We start from the raw sequence: 19535 nt of genomic DNA, 5'->3' as shown, positions 1-19535 counted from the left end.
GAAGTGTTTAAAATACCTTGATTTCATGACTAGTGATGTGTCTAAGCTAGATCTTGAATTCACCAAATAAAAAACACATATGTAACCAAATTAATAAATTATTATAGTTTTGTATATAATATTTAGCTTGCATTCTTATTTTTTATATCTATCTATGTTCATGTATAACTGCACATCTGCTGTGTCTATGCACATATATTTGCTGCTCAGCAGTAAACAAACAGATATTCACTAATTTTTTTCTATTTCTATCAGAATATGTAGCTGTATAAATATGTCCTCTTTAAGGATATTATGTATGTTTATATCTTAAAATATTCTATCATGGCTTAGCGAGATTTGAAATTTTTGGCTGGCTGCTTCTACTGGCAAGATTTGGTTTAACTGTAACAAAACAAAATCATTTGGCGTATTATATTCTTAGTTATAATTAATACAGGAATTGGTAATCAAATTCAGTACTGAAACCACAATATAGTTTGGTCAATCCCTAATATACTATATTTATACAAAATCAGCAATAAGAATCAATATCTGTCATTTTTAACAAGTTGTCAGATAGCAGGAACTGATCACTCATACTCCTTGCATAGCATCATATGTTAACTAGTCGATCATGATATTATTTCCTTGTCACTAAGTGCTAAAAATTAATTTAAGTTTTTGTATGATAAAAAACATGAATGGGCAGCATTACTATTACATGTAATTAACCTGTCTCTAAAATGTATTTATGCCAAAGGAAGTTTTGAATTAGTTAACACTCGGCAACATTCCTGATGAAATAAATTAATACAATAACTTATTGAGCATCTAGTATTGCTTAATAAGAAATTTGCCCTATTATTGAATCATATGTTGTGTTTGTTAAAATTATTCCTTTGATTAAAATCATCTTGTTTTGAAGTTTATGAGATAATTTGAATTGTGTTAGCAAAACTTCCACAGATTAAAGGAGCTAATTGATGTTCATGCTATTTATGAATAGTTTTGGTGATTTTGTGTTGCACGTCAGTAATGAAAATTAATGCTTAGTTGAACATACTTTATGATGTTAATATATAGCAGTTGTTTCGAGTACATTATCAGATTTAGCGTCATCATGTCAGGCAAAACTTTAATATAAAATTGGCTCCCATGTTTTGGTTGCACTGTGTTTTGTTGCATTACCAACTTGCAATGCTATTAAATTGATAAGTAATTTCAAATTATTGGTACTAATCCACTTGAGTTCTTGAGTACTTAAACACCTTATAGTTGTAGAGGGTCACATGACGTTATTCTATTTAAAATTATTCATCACATTAAATTTTTAATTTTCAAAGATGTTCCATTTTGTAGACCCATTGTACTCATCCTGTACTAAAACACATTATCTTTCTCGTTTAATTATCAAATTCTATTATAATACACAATAGACAGACAAGAAGAACACTCAACTAGACTAAGCTGAGAGCATGCAGCAGTCTAGTCTGGATCATGCAGTTCCTGACAGCAGCACTGTAATACTGTATATCACAAGTCACAAAACACATGGCGCACTTGTATTCTATCACATTTATTGTTATGATTAACCTAAATTCTACTACAGTAGTTTTAAGAAAGCATGTTTAAACTATAGCAAATTTACAATTTTATTATATTTGATTAACGACTCTATGGAATTGTTTTATCTTTTTGTGTTCTATTTTGTTTTTAATTAGTTTCTAGGATTGACATTCTCAAACCTGAATTTTGTATTATCCTCTCATTTTCGTACTTACAATGGAATGAAAGGGTTTTATGAGAATGTTGCTTTCCTTATATCTGATTTGAGCTGACCTAACATAAACAGGACTGAAATATATTAATTACCACCTTTAGAAAATAAACTAACCTTCCTCAATATGTTTAAATATGCTGTGTTTAAGACGATAAAGATAGTTTGTCACCATTGATAAAAGTGGCTTATATTCAATCTGACCATCACATCTCTCACTTTAATCAATTTCACAGAAATATCCTGTCTACTACTTGAAAATCTCAAATATTCACTTCAATATTAGATTACTGAAAGGTTTAAAAAGAGGTACAACAAAAAAGGCAAGTGGTTGTGAGGGAATAAAAATAGATCTCTATCAAACAAAGGGCAATCGAGATTTAAGGAAAACACCAACATAAGACGAACAAAAAACTAGAGGCCACTTTAGAGACACTTAGTTAGGAAAGATATAAAAACATGAACCATTTAAATATGAGTAAATAAGAATCTAAGAAGACTTTTTGAAATAACTAAATACTTAAACTGTTATTTTAGAATAATAGCTGACAACACACCTTGTGACTAACACGGAAAGGCTATAGCTGTGCTTCTTATGTAACAAGAAAGGGAGAAATCCACCTGCTGGAGTTGTGGATTCTAATTCACTCTAATGATATTCTTCAACAAAGAAAGAGTGACTTCCCAAATTAAAAAAAGGCTACACCAAGTCAGCGGAATAGCTAAGAAAATCATAAATCAATCAGCTCACAACCCCCTGGCTATATTTAAAAAGTTACTCAACAGTATGATTTCTTAAAAAGAATATCTTTCACTAATGGCCGTAGTCCAACTGGTGGAATTTTTTAACGATCAACCAGAAAAATGAACAACTGCAACTACTAATGAACAACTAATATAAAATTGCAGACTAACAATATAGCGGAGATTCACTGTATTTCAAACTAACACAATTTGGTCAGTTAAAAATGCATATTAAAGTAGCCAAAGCTATATCTATATGAAGTAAGGGATCAGGTGTGATGGCAACATGTACTTCATAAGTTTGCACACCAACTTCTTCTATAGATACACTTATTTATTTATTTAGATTTTAATTACATTAAAATTTATTAGTATATACTTTTTTAATAATGACCACTTAGAAAGTTGGAAGTAATAATGTTAAGAAAAATTATAAATAAATCTATGTATTCAACACATTACTGTAAACAACACACATTTGTTATTTCAAACTCGGGTGGATTGTTACTATACATTCCTAAGAATATTATTACTTCAAAGAGAAACTAACTAGCTAATGAGTTAGTTCTATTTACATTACTGTGGGACTGAATTTCATTATGCAAAAGGAGGTATTATTTTCTAAATTTGTTGTTGAATATAACAGAAAACTTCTGTCATGTGTGTATCCGTGAGATAGCTCTTTTGTTATGTTTTGTTGCATCCATAACACTTTATAGTATCAATTTATTGAATTTAGAACGTAATCAGCACAATAGTGAACTATCTCCTTTTAGCTTAATTTTAACCAAATCACTTTTGTTTGAATACTGACATATTGTGTGAAATTACAACAAAAGATGCAGAAAAGCAATTAATTTTAAATATCACTAGATTTATAAAAAGATTTTCAGAAATTTTTCATAACTTGGATATTCTTGAAAACCATAAAATTATGTATGGATTTTACCACTAAGTTTAATTGTGTAATTTATATTTTTCAAATGTGCTAATAATTTGTTTGGCATCATTTAGGCAAGTTCGAAGTAAAAGACTTTTCAGTTGCAAAAAACAAAAGCAGTTAAGGATACTTAAATGAAGAAATTGAAGTTTTACATTATATAGCTAATGAAACACTCAACAAAAGTTTGTTGCATTATTTGGGAGAATGCGTTCTCAGTTTGTTGAAATCCTTTGCTAACACAGTATCTATAGTGAAAGAAGCGAGCTAGCGAGCGAGCGAGTGAGCTAGCGAGCACACACTGCACAGCAAGGCAGGAAGTGCTGTAGTGTTGGTACCTTGGAATATGAGATCAATACCATTAAGGGTGGCCGAATCGTCAGCTGGAGGCTCGGGCAGGCCGGACTCTTGCTCCTGGTACGTTGAATCTCTGAACGAGCTACAAGACGACAGCAAGCTGCAACAGATAATCAAGTTAAAATTACTTTTTTTATGTTAAAATTTAACTTACTAAAAAAATTTCAAACCTTTATTTTTTTAGATATACTGATGTCTTTAAAAAAATAACTAATATTTATGTAACAAAATCCTTAAGTTTTTCTTATATAGTGTGTACTAAAAGTATATTTAAAGAAGTATATTTAAGTTTTTTTTATAACAAATGAAATTATAAGAATATCAATAAGCATATAGTTGTGTATTCATCAGATCTTTAAACTAACATATCTCCCATCTATGATCAAAAACAAGGGTGTAAAAGTGTGTGAAGTTTAACATTGTTTGTATGTAGCTAAGTCCAAATGACCACCAGTACAGCCAATTCAAAAGACAAAAGCATATCTTTTAATTTTAAGATTTAGGTTTTATTTTAATCCCGGCCAATAACATTTTGTTATTAACTATTAAAATCCACCTTTCTTTTACTCTTTACTAAATAACGAAACACTATGTGCGATAGCAAATCATAAACGAGACAAAAAATAAATGCCAGTACTGATACTGAAAATGTGACAAAAAGAGCCAGTAATAGTTGTTACATAATCATATTATCTATTAGTAACTAGGTATGTTTTCTATTATGCAAATATATGACTATGATATGATACAATAGGATTGATGGAGCAGAGAATATCTCTGTCACCATGACCCCTTTTGACTCGATAACACATCAGAGTAATATTGTTGTGGGTTGTCAGAGCTTTAACTAATATTAAACAAGTGCAACTGAGAGATCTCAAAGCAGCTTAACTGTTCGATAAGGTATAGATCTTATCACTCTTTGGTTTTCTTAATAAGTTGATCCAGACACATAGATGTATTGCATTTCTGCTTGAAAGAAGGTTGGGAAGTAACCTAGTGTCTTAGAGGATCAGAAATAGGTCCAATGACACGCAAATCTACCTTTTCAAAAGAGAGGCCACTTTGTTATTATCACATTGAAAAGATGATCAAAGTAGAATTGGTTTTGGCATAGAATCAGAGAAAGACATGAGCATATATGAGTTTTTCAAATTATTCATTATCTTCATATTCCCAGCCAAGTAGCTTAGCTTCCTTGAGTTCGTCCCTTTAAGCTGTTATACAATGCCAGTATATGGACTAAGTTTTCCACAGTACATCATCCCTTTTCACTACTGTGATAAACAATCTTATCAACAGCAACAAATAAATATCTCACTTATTTATTTCACTATCTAGCTGTGCCAAACATGTTGCAATAGCCGTTAGGTTGTGTGAACATCCCAAATACAGAATCAAACACAAATAGTGAACTATTATTTAATTCATTATAGGATTTGAGTTTCAACAGCATCAAACTCATTCTTGTCTATGTACATATGAAGTTTCATGCAAAATTTTAAATGTATACAACAGATAAAATTTTTTGAAATATCCTGGGAATAGTTAGACTACATTATCACTCAACCAAATCCCATGGTGGGAACATGCTCATCATCAAACACAACATTGCCTGTATAGAAAGAAATGAAGTAAAATGCAAAATTTCAATAGCTCAATTCATTCTTGAGGTATCCAGAGGAAAACTGACAAACAGCCATTTGGCTGTGACATTTTATCTAGACATACAGAAGGAAATTTGTCAGAACTTTTAGGGATAAATGAACAAAATATACATTTAAAGTTTAGAGCTCTATTTATTCTCTAGATATCACTCAGAGTTATAGGTTTTGCTAATGTTTAGCCAAACCTTTGATTGTATTAGTTGATAGTACACAGGAGAAAAAAATCATTCATACGGACAGGTAAGGCTGGATAAGCCTTTGTTTTGTGGCTGTCTTTTCAGGTTATCATAAAGAACTTGAAATATTTCATGTGACATTTTAACTTTGAATTTAAAATAAAGAATTAAAAATGTTTTCCTTTATAGCTAATCAGATTTTGGTCAGCTCTGAGCGCTGCTTTTGAAATCATCAAACCCGTTACTTTGTCTGAGTTGTTAACCCTTTGCACTCCGCGGTCCGACATATCGGACATCGTAGTTTAGGCTAAAAACTCCGCGGTCCGAAATATCGGACATCGCAGTTTAGGCCATAAACTCCGACGTCCGATATGTCGGACCGTTGATAAGTCGCGTTTACTGGCTACATAAATGATCCAAATGCACCTAATTTGCGATATACGCAATCTGGGATAGTTATAGATTATAACGATGTACGGTAGTAAACTTTGATACTCTATGTTTTTTTTTTTGTAATGAATAATGCAACATCACTTTCTATGACGTATCAGCTGAAGTCAGGATATCAGCTGGCTTGTGTATTGCTTTGTTCGCTGTGAGTTCGTGCTTTGTTTGCTGTGAGTTCGTGTTTCAGATAACCTCTTTTTCAGTGGATAAATCGTTTTCAATATAATTAGTATTTTATATTGTTTATAAACAGTATAAAATAAGTGTTCAGTATGAGTGAGCTTTCGTCTGACGAGGAGGAAATGTCTCGGAAACGGGCTTCACCTGTTAGTGAAAAACACGCTGATTTAGGAATGTTGTTGCTAGTGGTATGGAATACATCGGCGATCTTAGTGATAGTTTTCTTAGCAATATATCCGACTCAGATCAATCTGATGATACCGACAGTGAAATTCTTCCAGGCTATGATGATGACACTGACAATGATCCAAACTGGGAGCTATCATCAGAAGAAGCCTAGCTCAGATGACGAACACCCTGTTTTCTAACCAAATAAGTTCTAGGCCGTGGTCGTAATAGTCTATCTATTGATGAAAAACTATTGCTGATGTTATTGCAGGTTCAGGTAGGCCTAATGATTTACCTCTCTACTAGTAGTTGTGTTGTTGAAGCCTCTGATAACTTGCCAGAACTAGGCCATGTAAACAATAATGTCAATATGCCTATTTGAATACAGTTCAAAATACGATTGAAGATGTAATTAGAAATGCTCAGTATTTGGAAATGCCTGTTCTAAATCAGGATATCCCTCCAGACTTGGATCCAAATAATCCTGATTATATGGAGTGGACTCCTGCCAATGAGAATGATCCTGGTTTTGACCACAATATAGGGTTTTTTGAACAACCCGGACCAAAACACTGTCCACCTCATGATGCTAAACCTATAGAATACTTTTTCTTGTTCTTTACTATTCATATTTTGACCAAATTTGTTAGTGAGACCAATAGGTATGCCACCCAGTATATTGCTACACACGCTCACAGGTTTTCTCCACACTCTAGGGCTCGACAGTGGAGATCTGTAACGTTGGGTGAAATGAGAGCTTTTATAGCTGTTATAATGAATATGGGACTCAACAGAAAGCCTAATCTTCAGAGTTATTGGGGCAACTGCTGATTCACAACATTGTCCTTGGTATGGGAAGATGTTTAGTCGGGCACGATTTGAAAGCATACTGCAATTTTTTCACATGGTTGACAATAGCAAATTGGCTAAGGTTGGAGAGCCTGGTTACGACCCCTGTGCAAAATTTTTACCTTTACTGGAAACTGTAAACAGACTATTTAGATTATACTACACTCCTCACCGTGAGTTATCAATAGACGAGAGTTTAGTGGGGACCAAATCGCATTCACAACTACTCCAATATTTGCCCAATAAACACCACCATAAGTGGGGTGTCAAAATGTGGATGCTATGCGATTCTGTATCAAGATATTGTTTGGCTTTTTATTGTTATAAGGGATCAAAAAAGAGTGGTGAGATAACTAAGGGTTTGGCATTCAAGGTAGTAAAAAAACTGTTGGAAAATTGGCCAATATTTGAACAAAGGTATCATGTATTTATTGATAATTTTTTTACAAGTATTCCCCTAGCAACCTACTTATATGAAAATCTTACCTTTGTTACTGGGACTGTTAGAAAAATAGAAAGGGCATCCCACCTCAACTAAAAGAAAAATTTCAAGTCGGACAAAAAACTTATGTGAGAAATGACAGCCTTTTATTCTTAGGGTACCGGGAAAAACAATCCCAGAAAAATCCTGTACTCTTGCTGTCAACAAAGCATACGGCCAAATCCACCCAAAAAATAATAATAAAAAGAAAAAATCAAGAAGATAGAGTGAAGGAAATACCCGAAATGATAGACTCCTACAACCACTTCATGGGTGGTGTAGATGGGTCTGACCAAATGATCTACTGTTATTTGGACGAAAGGCGAACCCTCAAATATTGGAAGAAGGTCACTTTCAATATTTTTGCAAGGATGATACTGAATGCATACATCATCTACTCTGAAAATACTTCTGGAAAAAGTCCTGTCTAGATACAATTTTTACTGTATCAATCGTTGAAGATCTGTCTAAGCAGTGGCTTATCGAAAAAAATGCTGGTCATCAAGGTGATGGTGGGACCAAATGCCAACTTCCCTATTGGTTTGCGACGTTTACCTCCAAAACAAGAAAGGAACTGTTGTGTTTGCAGTCCAATCAGCATCAGAGCAGGAGGCAAAGAAAGAAGAGTAGAACAGTGTGTGTACGGTGTGACAAGGGGACTTCATGGCCTGTGCATCAGTCAACATACTGCTCATAATGAACCCTTTTTCTGTAAATAGTTGACTTTATTTTTTTGTAACTTTTAAGTTTGTTCTGTTTTATAACATTTTACTTTGCAATTTTTGCTGTGCAATACAAACAGTAATAAACGGTTTGTGTTGAGAAAAACATTTTTAGATTTTATAACTTAGCTATTTTTACACATAAGTAAAATTCCATGAAAAAAGTAAAAATGCTATTTTTTCATAATCAGTGTTATCTAAAATTTGTATTCTTTACTTTGCATTCATACAGAGCAAAAGTTGTATGATTTTTATCTTTCGTGCCAAAACATAGACAATATGCCAGTATATCACAGACATTTCACGATTTGTAGAATTTGACACCAATTGATAAAGTGCCCATAACTTTTTGGATTTTTTCGAGGTAAGTTCATAAAATTTTGAGTGTAGATACATAGTTAGATAAGAATTCCAAAAATAATAACAGTTTATAGGGGGTCAATGTAATTTTAGTCAGTTATAAGAGCTGAAAGTGAAATTTTATAAATATTTTTACATAAAATATATATAAAAAAATTAAAAAAAAAAAAACAAGATTTTTGGATCAGCATTTTTTATGTTCTTTTATATGCAGAAACTTATAACAAACAAAACAAAACAAAATTGTTGGCTTTATGTACTAAAATAAAAAAGTTATGATTTTTTTATGAAACCCTTACACTTTTGATCAAATGGCATTGGAGTTTTTCGCTAGTACACTTGCAATAGCCACTGGAATTTTTTGGCAGTGACACAAAATTTCACTCCGGAGTGCAAAGGGTTAAATTATAACTGTTATGCTACCACCTCGTACAGTAATTTGACTTATACAAGAATTTTTAAACGGATTTTAAATCAGTTTTTGCTTGAATGCTCAAATGTTTAGAATCACATTACCCTGCTTTATATATAACAAAGTGAGTGTACACATACCTAGTGCGTTTAGGGGGTGCTGGAGCTGTCTTGCCCTTGCGGTTAGTAGGCCTACGCAGCTGCACAATGCTACCCTTGGAGACTGGTGCCGGTGCACTGCTGAATGTGCTCAACTTGGTCACTGGCGCTGGTTCTGTCAACAACAGCTACTGTTAACGCTAACTCTGCTGTATCCTGCAGAAGCTGCAGTGCTTGTAATTAAGTGGAGGTAATCATCCTGATTATATTGTGATGAAAGTACAGTAATGAATAAGTTATAATGAACAAAAATATTTAAATGATATATTAGCTAGCCACCACTAACTACCACTACCACTGAAATTACTATCACTAATTATCCCCAAATTAGCTGTACTCCTCTATTCCCAGGATGTTTCTTGTTTGATCAGAAGAGAAGCCTTGTAAAATATGTTTTAAGAAACAGATTATTTAACATGAATTATAGATGGATTCCCATACAGCAATTTGTCTTGGCCTCAAAATAATTAATAGCGAGAATAAATGCTTCACCGAAACAAATTCCCTATTTAACTCTGGTCTGAGTGAGTTTATATACTGGTTCAACTAGTGCAAGACTGCAAGAGTATGTAGAAAGAACAGAAATTAAAAAAACCAATTAATAAGAATAAACAAACACAGAGCTACTATGAGGCTTTACAACCTATCCACAAACCTATTTGGATAGGTTTACTGAAGTCCAGAAATAGTCTCAACTTGTGTAAAAGAGTTGGCAAAGCTATTATTATGAACACAAATAAGGTTTCTTATGCTAGAGTTAACTTTTTTATTCCCATAATTATAAAAACTGTTGACCAAATACCTGTTACAGCATGCAAGAAGAAATCTTATTTTATACAAAAGAAAATGACACTGTTGATATGTTACTAGCCAACATACCTGGAGGTGGCTGGTCAGACAGCAGGACTAGACTATGGATGTTACCGGTACTTCCAGTGTGAGGTTTCTTGTACGGTAGCTGAGGAGTGTTACTACCCTGTAGTTGTTTCTCCACCTCTACACAACATATGTACAAAGTCAGAGGGTACAACATCTAAAAATAGTCACTAAAACCTAAGTCAACTACTGTTAAACCAAAGACCATTTGTAGGCTTACTGCTTCTTGATCTAAAGCTAGCCCCACTTAACAGCACCTATTTCCATTGATTGTTGTTTTATTATTTTTTGTTACTCCTTTCAAATAACAATTAAAACAGTTTAAAACTACAAAAGATGTTATATCTTTTGACCAAGTTCAATACAAGCTCCTTAGGTATTCCACTTGACCACAGAGATGTCTTACCTAGGTTAGTCTCAAACACTGATCCCAATTAATGCTTAATGTGGGCTGTTAACAGAAAGTAAATATTTTAGGAATTAATTTTTGTGCTTTTATGACATATGGAAGTAGGGCCAATATATAAATTTAAGAAGCAACCTTCTCAGTTGGATGGTTCCCTATTCTGTTTTTTTTTTGCCATCACTACATGGAATCAAGAACCTACTTAGGAAGGAACCTCACCTGTTGGCTGTTCTCTCTTAATGATTAATTGCTTAAGTAATGGATTCAACAAATGACAGGATGTAACCTAGTCTGTCAGACGGTCCCTGATTCTTAGTTCTTTAGCCTACAACTGGAGTAAAGAACTAACTTAAAGAATCAGCTGGTATTTTTTAAAGTGGACAAGTGATGCAAAGGTAATAACTATAGTTATGTTGATTCCGATATTCAATACTTCCATTCTTTTACAACGATTCTCGATACCAGAACTCTTTTCATTCGATTCCAATACCAATATATTCAAAATATTTTGTTACAAAATAGTTCATAAAATCAACAAAAGTTATTCCAATAATTGAGTCATGATTTCACATTCTCATGACTAGTGATTTGTTAAAGCTGACTAAATTGTTTAGTATACTGAATTCTTAGTTACTGTATATGATTGAAGAGGAAAAAATTATAACAATTATTTCAATAGGATGGGAAGAGCAGGTTTGCCTCTACCAGATGGGAGGAATATATTTTCCTCTTCATAGTGTTTTTCTTATAGGACAAAGAAGAGGATGCTTCCAGCCTGGTAAATATAAGCCTGCTCTTACTATTTTATCTAAATTCTTTATATTTGTAAAGGAAATTGTACCAAATTTAGGTATTGGTATCAGAATCAAAGTTGGAATTTTTTTAATATCAGCATATCACTAATAAAAATGATGACGTTACATTTTATAAGAATCAAGCTATATTTATATTTCTTTATAACAAATAGTATAAGAATCGGAATCAGAATTGAATATTTTTGGAATCAAACCATAACTAATATACTATAAAACAGTACATATAACATTTATTTGAAATGGGATAAGGTAGTTTGAAATGTTTTCAGATTTAAAAGCAGTACAATAGTGTTTACCGTACTGATTTCAAGGCAGTACAGATGTCCAACATACCTTCGATGATGTTGGACTCCTGGAACATGTTCTCCAGCGCATGATGGATCTCCTGGAATGTGGGCCTCTCACCTGGAACCCACTGCCAGCACTGCCTCATCAGCTCATATATCTTGGGTGGACAGCCGGGTGGACACTCCATCCTACCAGATACACAATGAGATGAAAAAATATCTTTTTGACAAACCACATGCAGTTGTCTGGTTTGTTTTTATTTTGCTGTATATAATACGAAAAAGTATTGAAAAATCGAATACACTAAATACTAGGTTTGAGATGAAACATCTGTTTTGGGATTTATGAATGTAGTATTCATCTTAACTGTAGCTAGATGAATACTTGCAAAATATAACAGCCATATATTTCAACATAAAGTTTACCATAGAAGAAATTGAAAACAATAGACGTTTACCATTTTTGAACACAATAAATATGAGTAAAGTAGTATAAAACATTCCGTTTACAAGAAATTAACACATACTAATTATAGATATATAAACATTAAATTTCACCATCATTCATCCCAGAAGTTTTGGGTGTTTAATAAATTAATTAATTGTTCAATCAACATATGAAAAAAATAACTGGAATATAGATAAGAGGACTACACACTACCCCAGGTTATTACAGAAGAATAGATACATTACAATAACACATTTCAATAAAGCATTTGAAGAACAAATGATTAAAGTTAGAGGTCAATGATCAGGAGTAGATCAATGTTTATGTTCTATCTAAACAGACGAATTCTGAGTTTGCAACATTTGTAAGTTGTTTGTTATTGTTTGAAAATCTACTAAAATGAGTTATATTTGATTGAAGTAATTGTTAGTAGTGTAATTTATGCAGTAATTTGTTTGTGTGTTGTGTAATGAGTGTTAGTTATCTTTGTGTAAATTTATAAGTAATGAATTGGTTGTTTTTGGATTTTAGGTTTGAATGCTAAGCTAGTTGCTTGGTACTGCTCTGCATGATTTCTACCAAAACTAACATTATATAGTAAAATTAATCCTTTTCTAACTAGGCCTATTTTCTAAAATTAATAAAATAGAGCCATGGCTCAGGAAAACTTATATAATAGACCTCAGATCTGACAGAGCTTAGATTTTTTAATGCTTTTTCATATCCACACATTTTTTCAATATCCTGGAATTATAAACATTCAGACCCATCAAAAAATTATCATGTTGTATATTTCCATAAACTAGATAAAATTTCTAACAATTAGGCAATCTTGGATTTATAACTGAACAATAAAAATATTGTTTTCCAGGGGTGGTCCCACGTTTTATTTTTTTGCTTATAAGCTTTTATGTTTGGTACTCTGTTTTCTCTCTGTACTATTTTCTACAATTATTTATAAATACAACCATGTATAATATGTCATGGTTATATTGATTTTTATGCTTAAAAATGTTTTTAAAAGACATCTGTAAAACACCCAAAAGTAGCCCGCCAATACAATCTAACTGCCAGATCTAGGGTTAAAGATCTTAAGAATTTCCCCAAATCATATTTGCTGAAATAGTATTTGCTTTAGAATTTCTTATTTAAATATTTCATTTTCCAAGTTGTCAAAACAACGTTTAGCTTTTTAATCTTACAAATCTTTGGAAATAGTGCTTATTGATTAAATATGAAAATTTTCAAGTGTTAATAATAATGTAAATGATAAAATATTTCCATTGTTTATATTTTAGAAATGCATTTTATTCTATTATGTTGGTCCTGTAGTATTATTTATGAGACTTTGGACAACATGGCTTAAATATTTACAAATAATGTTTTTGTATATGTTTTTAAAATTTCTTAATCAATTTTTTGATTGTAACCAAGAAATTTATTTGGAAATAGCTATAGAGTTGGGTTGTAATGACAAAGGTACACATCAATTTTAAAAATATAGGACATTAATAGGATGTTTCAATTTAGCTACAAAATTGTTCAGTCAGACAAGGAACAAGGCATATATTGAAATCCTACACTAAGATTGTACCTGTATCCTTTCTCAAGCATATGGTACACATCAGTGAGGTCCACCCCAGGGTACGGAGACATGCCGTATGTGGCGATCTCCCACAGCAGGATACCAAATGCCCACACGTCTGACTGAAACATGCCACACAGCTTGATAGAATAAAAACAACAAGCATTTGGTACACACTTGTAAGGTCCACCCCAGGGTACGGAGACATGCCGTATGTGGCGATCTCCCACAGCAGGATACCAAATGCCCACACATTTGACTGAAACATGCCACACAGCTTGATAGAATAAAAACAACAAGCACTTGGTACACACTTGTAAGGTCCAACCCTGGGTAAGGAAACATATTGATGTCCCATGAATGATCATATGTCTTACACACCACGCAGCTTGATGGATCAACAAACATAACTGAAATAATATTTAGATCTTTAGATGGAATATAACTTGTAGATGATGGTTTAATTTCTTTGTAAAGTAATTTTCTCAAAATTTTGTAATTTTAGAACATTACAAAAACATTGGTTTTTGGCAAATGTTAGTAACAATGGCCCTGACTGGATGAAAGAGCATATTTTGAAAGAATTTTGTATTAGGTGAGTTAGTATAGATCCAGATACAAATCTTTCATTTGGATTATCTATAGCTCACATTAACTAAATGGAAAAAATCTAACAATTCTCAAACAATTTTTCTTCAAAAGATATAACAAATTTATCCATAATAAAGACGAGACAGATTTTTATAAACTTAGACATATAAACCTAACTGTTATCTTCAGAGAACCTTTGGAGTTTTGAAATTTTTAACTGTAAGATATTTATCCCATACTTATGATTTGTCTAAATTTTTGTCCATAAGTCTAACCATTGGGGAAGGAGAAGGCTGATCATGGTACCTTTGGTCAGCAGTTAATAAGCGAATTTATACATATTTGGTTAAATTTTTTATCAGCACAATGTTTGTAATAAAATTGACTACATTACCTGCTATTTTACATAGGTTTAAACTACAAATTGTTGTTATAATTTTTCTCTCCACAGAGAATATTTTAGGATAAACATAGCATACTGTCTTTTCCTTCTATTAATATATTTGTGCACATGACTGGAAAGTTTGCTAAGTTGCTCTAAGAAAAGACTCTCTATGTAATTAAGTTAAATTTTTCTTCATAATTTTCTGCATCCATACCAACTAACCATCCTACTTGCTTTATTCTAAATTCAATATTAATGATATATGTTATTGTAGTTTGAGTTTTTTGTATGTATGTATACTTTAATGAGACAATTTTAACAGATTAGTTTAATTAAAATAGTTTGCAGCAATAGTCAATAAAGAAAAAAATAAGCCAACTTTACATTGGGATAGACTCGAATTGTTTGAGTACAATAGCTACTAAAGAAATTCATAATCTATGAGAGACATTAACAAACATTAAATTAAAACATAGTAGTTTGGGTCGGAGGCTAAATTTACACTTCCGGTCTTGTTAACCCAGCCTCTTTCTGGCTTTAACGGTTAAAGTGAAACAACGTGTGTTGCTAGTCTTATGATAAGGCACATGTTTCAGTAAAATTCAATAATAAGTTTAAATTTGTGAAGTGGTAATTTGAAGTAATGAATTGTGTAGAGAGGTTATTATTCAACTTTTTTCCATTTTAACTATTGTGTTGGGGAGCGTCATGTGTTTCTTGGAGCACACGCTTCAAGTGAATCAAGCTGGTCTATAGAATTTATGTTCAGTAAGTAAATAAATGTTATATTTATATTATATAAATATTATTATATATATTATATATCTATATTAAATTATATACAAAAGAAACCAAAGAAGGTTTTTAATAACCTGAAATACATCAAAAGTGGGGAGTATGAACTCGCTTTACAACACCATGCGGGGTTATTCACTCAAAACACATTGAGACTTTCACATATGACACCACAACGAGGATTCTTCATATAACATAATCTGAACAACTACACATGGTGAACTTCATCTGACTTAACTTACATGTCGTGTGGCGCCCAACATGGAGCAAATAATTAAACTCACAACATATCCGACCAATGTCAAATTACACAACATTTTGTTAAATAACCTATTATAAGATTAAAAGGTACTTATGTGTATAAATGATAACTAACATTTTTTTAGATATTATTCAAGACTATCAGTTGAGTCATAAACAGACAATAAGTAGGCAAGACTTTTATATTTTATTTAGCTAATTCCCAATTTCCATTTAAATATCAATAGTTACTAACCTTGGTGGAAAACTTGTTGTATGCCAAACCTTCCGGTGCTGTCCACTTAATGGGAAACTTGGCGCCCGCATGGGCTGTGTAGGTGTCGTCCCTCATCAGCCTGGCCAATCCAAAGTCTGCCACCTTCACCAGATGATTCTCCCCGACCAGACAGTTGCGGGCTGCCAGGTCCCTGTAACACCGCCAACCATACATGGATTTTAACTAATATGTAACTGTGGATAAATAGGTTACCACTGACAACTAGAATATGGCACTTCTTGTAGAACACAAAATTAGATCAAAACGGATGAAATATATTTCAATAATAAACTAAATAATTCAATACAAAAGTGCACATTTTGGTGTACACATCCAACTAGTTTAGTTGAGAAATATTTTGTATGAGTTCAGATAATGTTTTAGCCATTCTCAAATTGTTGATATGCGATGCTAATGGTTATCAGTGGATATCTAAATTATCTAGTGCAAATCATATAATTACTTTTTGACTATCATATAAGTTATCCAGTTTATACCACGTTCAAATATTGTTAACTCCATTAAAATTTGTTTAGTTCCACCCCACTGTGGTGCGGCATCTTGGTCAATAGGCTAAACTAAAACTGTCAGTAACACATATCTGATTACACATATGTGAGTTGAAGAAGGCAGAGCTATATTGTGATAGACTGAAGCTTAACCAACCAATCTATCAGCTGTAGCTGAGTGTCTCAATGTGTCTTTCCACTTAAATTTGTCTCTCTAAACCTCCCTAGTTGTTTAGGGAAATAGAAATACTTTCTGTTGTGGTCGCATCCATCAGTATTTGTCCATAATCTAGCAGACAAGTCTGATCACCTTTTTGATATGTTTGGAAGAATAGCTAATAAGCAATCTTGGAAGATCTTGTATTTCAATGAAGAAGTAGGAATAGTAGGTAAAAAAATTGGACATACAAATGCTCTTAGGACAAAAAAATATAAAACAAAACACAAATAGGACAAAAATATATCTTGAGGTGGATATTGCAGCAACATAGAAACAACATGTTACAGAAAACTGTCAACTAAAAGACGAATTAATTTTACAAATAAAATTTTGTGTGTGTGTGTATGTGGATATATATGATGCTGATAATCACATTGATTCAGGCTAGATTCAGGTGATTAATTATAATGTGTCCAGACTTAGGTTCAAATCCCCAGTGCAACACAACATTTTCACACATTGAAAAATAATAATTTGAGCCTATTTCTAAAGTAATTTATTAATCGATCCTGGGCAAGAATTGAGATCATAACAAACTCACTGACCTGTGAATAAAGCATCGACTCTCCAGGTAACTCATGCCACTAGCGATTTGTGTTGCAATGTACATCAGCACCACAGCATTGATCTGTTCCTTATTACCGTGCCTCAGGTAGTCCAGTAGGTTACCTTTGCTCATAAACTCTGTGATTATGTAGAATGGCGGCTCTCTTGTACACACCCCTGTAACCACATACTGACTTAAGTATTAATTAATACACATTAGTTTTTACATAATAACATCCAACTAAAAACTTTTATTACAAAACACATTCCTTTGCTCAAAATTCTGGCAAGCTAACAAAATGTTAATTTAAAACAAAGGAAAATGTGATTTACTAAAGTATCAGTTTTGTTTAAACAATTATTTTTGATGCAGGTTTTCTAGACTTTCAAATTACAGAATAGATATCGCACCATGTTTTGAACCAATGGAAATAAGAGATTACAAAAGTATAATTATTAATAGGTTTTATCCACCTGTATATTTTCAAACTGCCACAATGAGCAAATGTAAGGAAACATCCCTGTCAAACCGTATTTAACCCTCCATCGGGCGCTAAACGGAGTTTTCCTCCGTGTATGTTTTATTATTAAAAATAGTACTACTTTTCTGATGTCGGCAGTCGTTTCCCGCAGTGTACTTCACGAGCATCTTTCGGGGAAACGAAACAATAGCCTCCCGCTTTTATTTATCAAAATGTGTCAGTATGAGGTCTACTTCCGTGCGTGACTGGACGATTCCTCCGTGAGCGCCCGATGGTGTGTTTGTAGTGCTTGGACGAAATCACCGTGAGCGCCTTATTGTGTTTAGTTTTTATGTTGTAATAATCCGTGTGCGCCTAAATGTGTGACCTGTGATGGTTTCTTTTTAAATTTTACTATATATTTTATTTGAATTTTGTGAAATGGAGAATGAAGACGAGAGACTTGTTAGTACAGTACCAGTGTGCTAGGGAACATTTCAGTAATGATTATGGAGTGAACATTGTCGCTATAACAACCAGAAGGAAAATGTTTTGAAATTTTGTGCAGTGTGTAAAAAAATTTTTAGTAAAGAATAAATTTTTATTTCAGAGCAATAATTGACATTACAATTGTATAATATCTCAAGAATTGAAGTAAGTTGTTTTTGTAAGAAGTTAAAAACTAAGTTAATTTCCATACATATTTACAGAAGGTTAAACATTTTTACAATTAATTGCATTATTCCTTAAAATTAATCATGTTGTTATTATACAATAACATTTTTTTTAGATTTTGAATTTCTTATTTGGAAAATTCATTACATAAGAGTGTAATTTTTATTAAATTTCTAAAAATGAATATATTACATTGTAATTAAATCAGTATGAATATTTAAACAAATAAAAACAGTTTAAACGATTATGATATCCATTATTCGCCAACCTGGAGGAAACCTCCGTGAGCGCCTGATGGTGTTTCTAATTTTAAGCGCCCGATGGAGGGTTAATTCCTTAGGAATATTCTTGCATTTCACGGGATGCTAAAACTCTGTTTTGTAATTATTCTTTTCTTGAGCTTTGACATATAATGGACAACAATAGATTGTAGCATTAAATAGATAACCTACAAGAGCCTTGGATACATTTTTTAGCCATTCCTTAAAAAAAGTCAAGATGGCAGCACTTGGCATTTGTGCAAAATTATATCAGGATTAACCCAACGCAAAGACCGAAAAGATGACAGTCACACGTAAACTCTCTCTTTTTTTGACAAAGCTAGAAGGGATATTTATATCCTTGTTATTTACAATAATAGGTAACTAACTTTTAATTACAATAAAGTGTCAAGCTTACTAAATTCAAGTGTATATTTTCAACTTAACTAACTAAGCATTTGTTTTGAATACATACAATATTGTTTAAATTGAAAATCTGAATCAATATATAATTTTTATTTCAAAACAATGGTAAATGTTGGGTTATATTTCGTATTTATTTATTGAGGTAACTAAATACTTTTATACATTACATCTCTAGACTGTTCATTGAAAAATCAATTTAATGTCTGAATGCTTGTTGCCTCAATAATATCAGCTTGTAGTTAATAACCCTGGAAATTTCCATCCCCATAAAACAAATAATTAATGGATCTGGTTACCAAAAATTATTGTTACA

General features: G+C 32.4%; 1 protein-coding gene across 7 annotated transcripts in view; it reads right to left on the bottom strand.

Moving 5' to 3' along the window:
* The window catches only part of LOC124369193 (tyrosine-protein kinase Abl), a 162753-nt gene that overhangs the window by 7418 nt on the left and 135800 nt on the right, over positions 1-19535 (bottom strand). For 6 of the 7 annotated variants that reach the window (XM_046827014.1, XM_046827033.1, XM_046827067.1 and 3 more), the window contains 7 exons: positions 17400-17577; positions 16105-16276; positions 13847-13959; positions 11851-11993; positions 10300-10416; positions 9403-9535; positions 3782-3900 (listed from right to left, as the gene is read on the bottom strand). In XM_046827014.1, coding sequence (XP_046682970.1) covers positions 3782-3900; positions 9403-9535; positions 10300-10416; positions 11851-11993; positions 13847-13959; positions 16105-16276; positions 17400-17577 — 975 coding nt within the window. The remainder of the gene's footprint in view (positions 1-3781; positions 3901-9402; positions 9536-10299; positions 10417-11850; positions 11994-13846; positions 13960-16104; positions 16277-17399; positions 17578-19535) is intronic. The other variant, XM_046827025.1, reaches the window with a different exon arrangement.

The sequence above is a fragment of the Homalodisca vitripennis genome, chromosome 1, assembly GCF_021130785.1.
Source record: "Homalodisca vitripennis isolate AUS2020 chromosome 1, UT_GWSS_2.1, whole genome shotgun sequence".
Taxonomy (NCBI): Eukaryota; Metazoa; Arthropoda; class Insecta; order Hemiptera; family Cicadellidae; genus Homalodisca; species Homalodisca vitripennis.
This window is presented reverse-complemented; position numbering and strand designations above follow the sequence as displayed.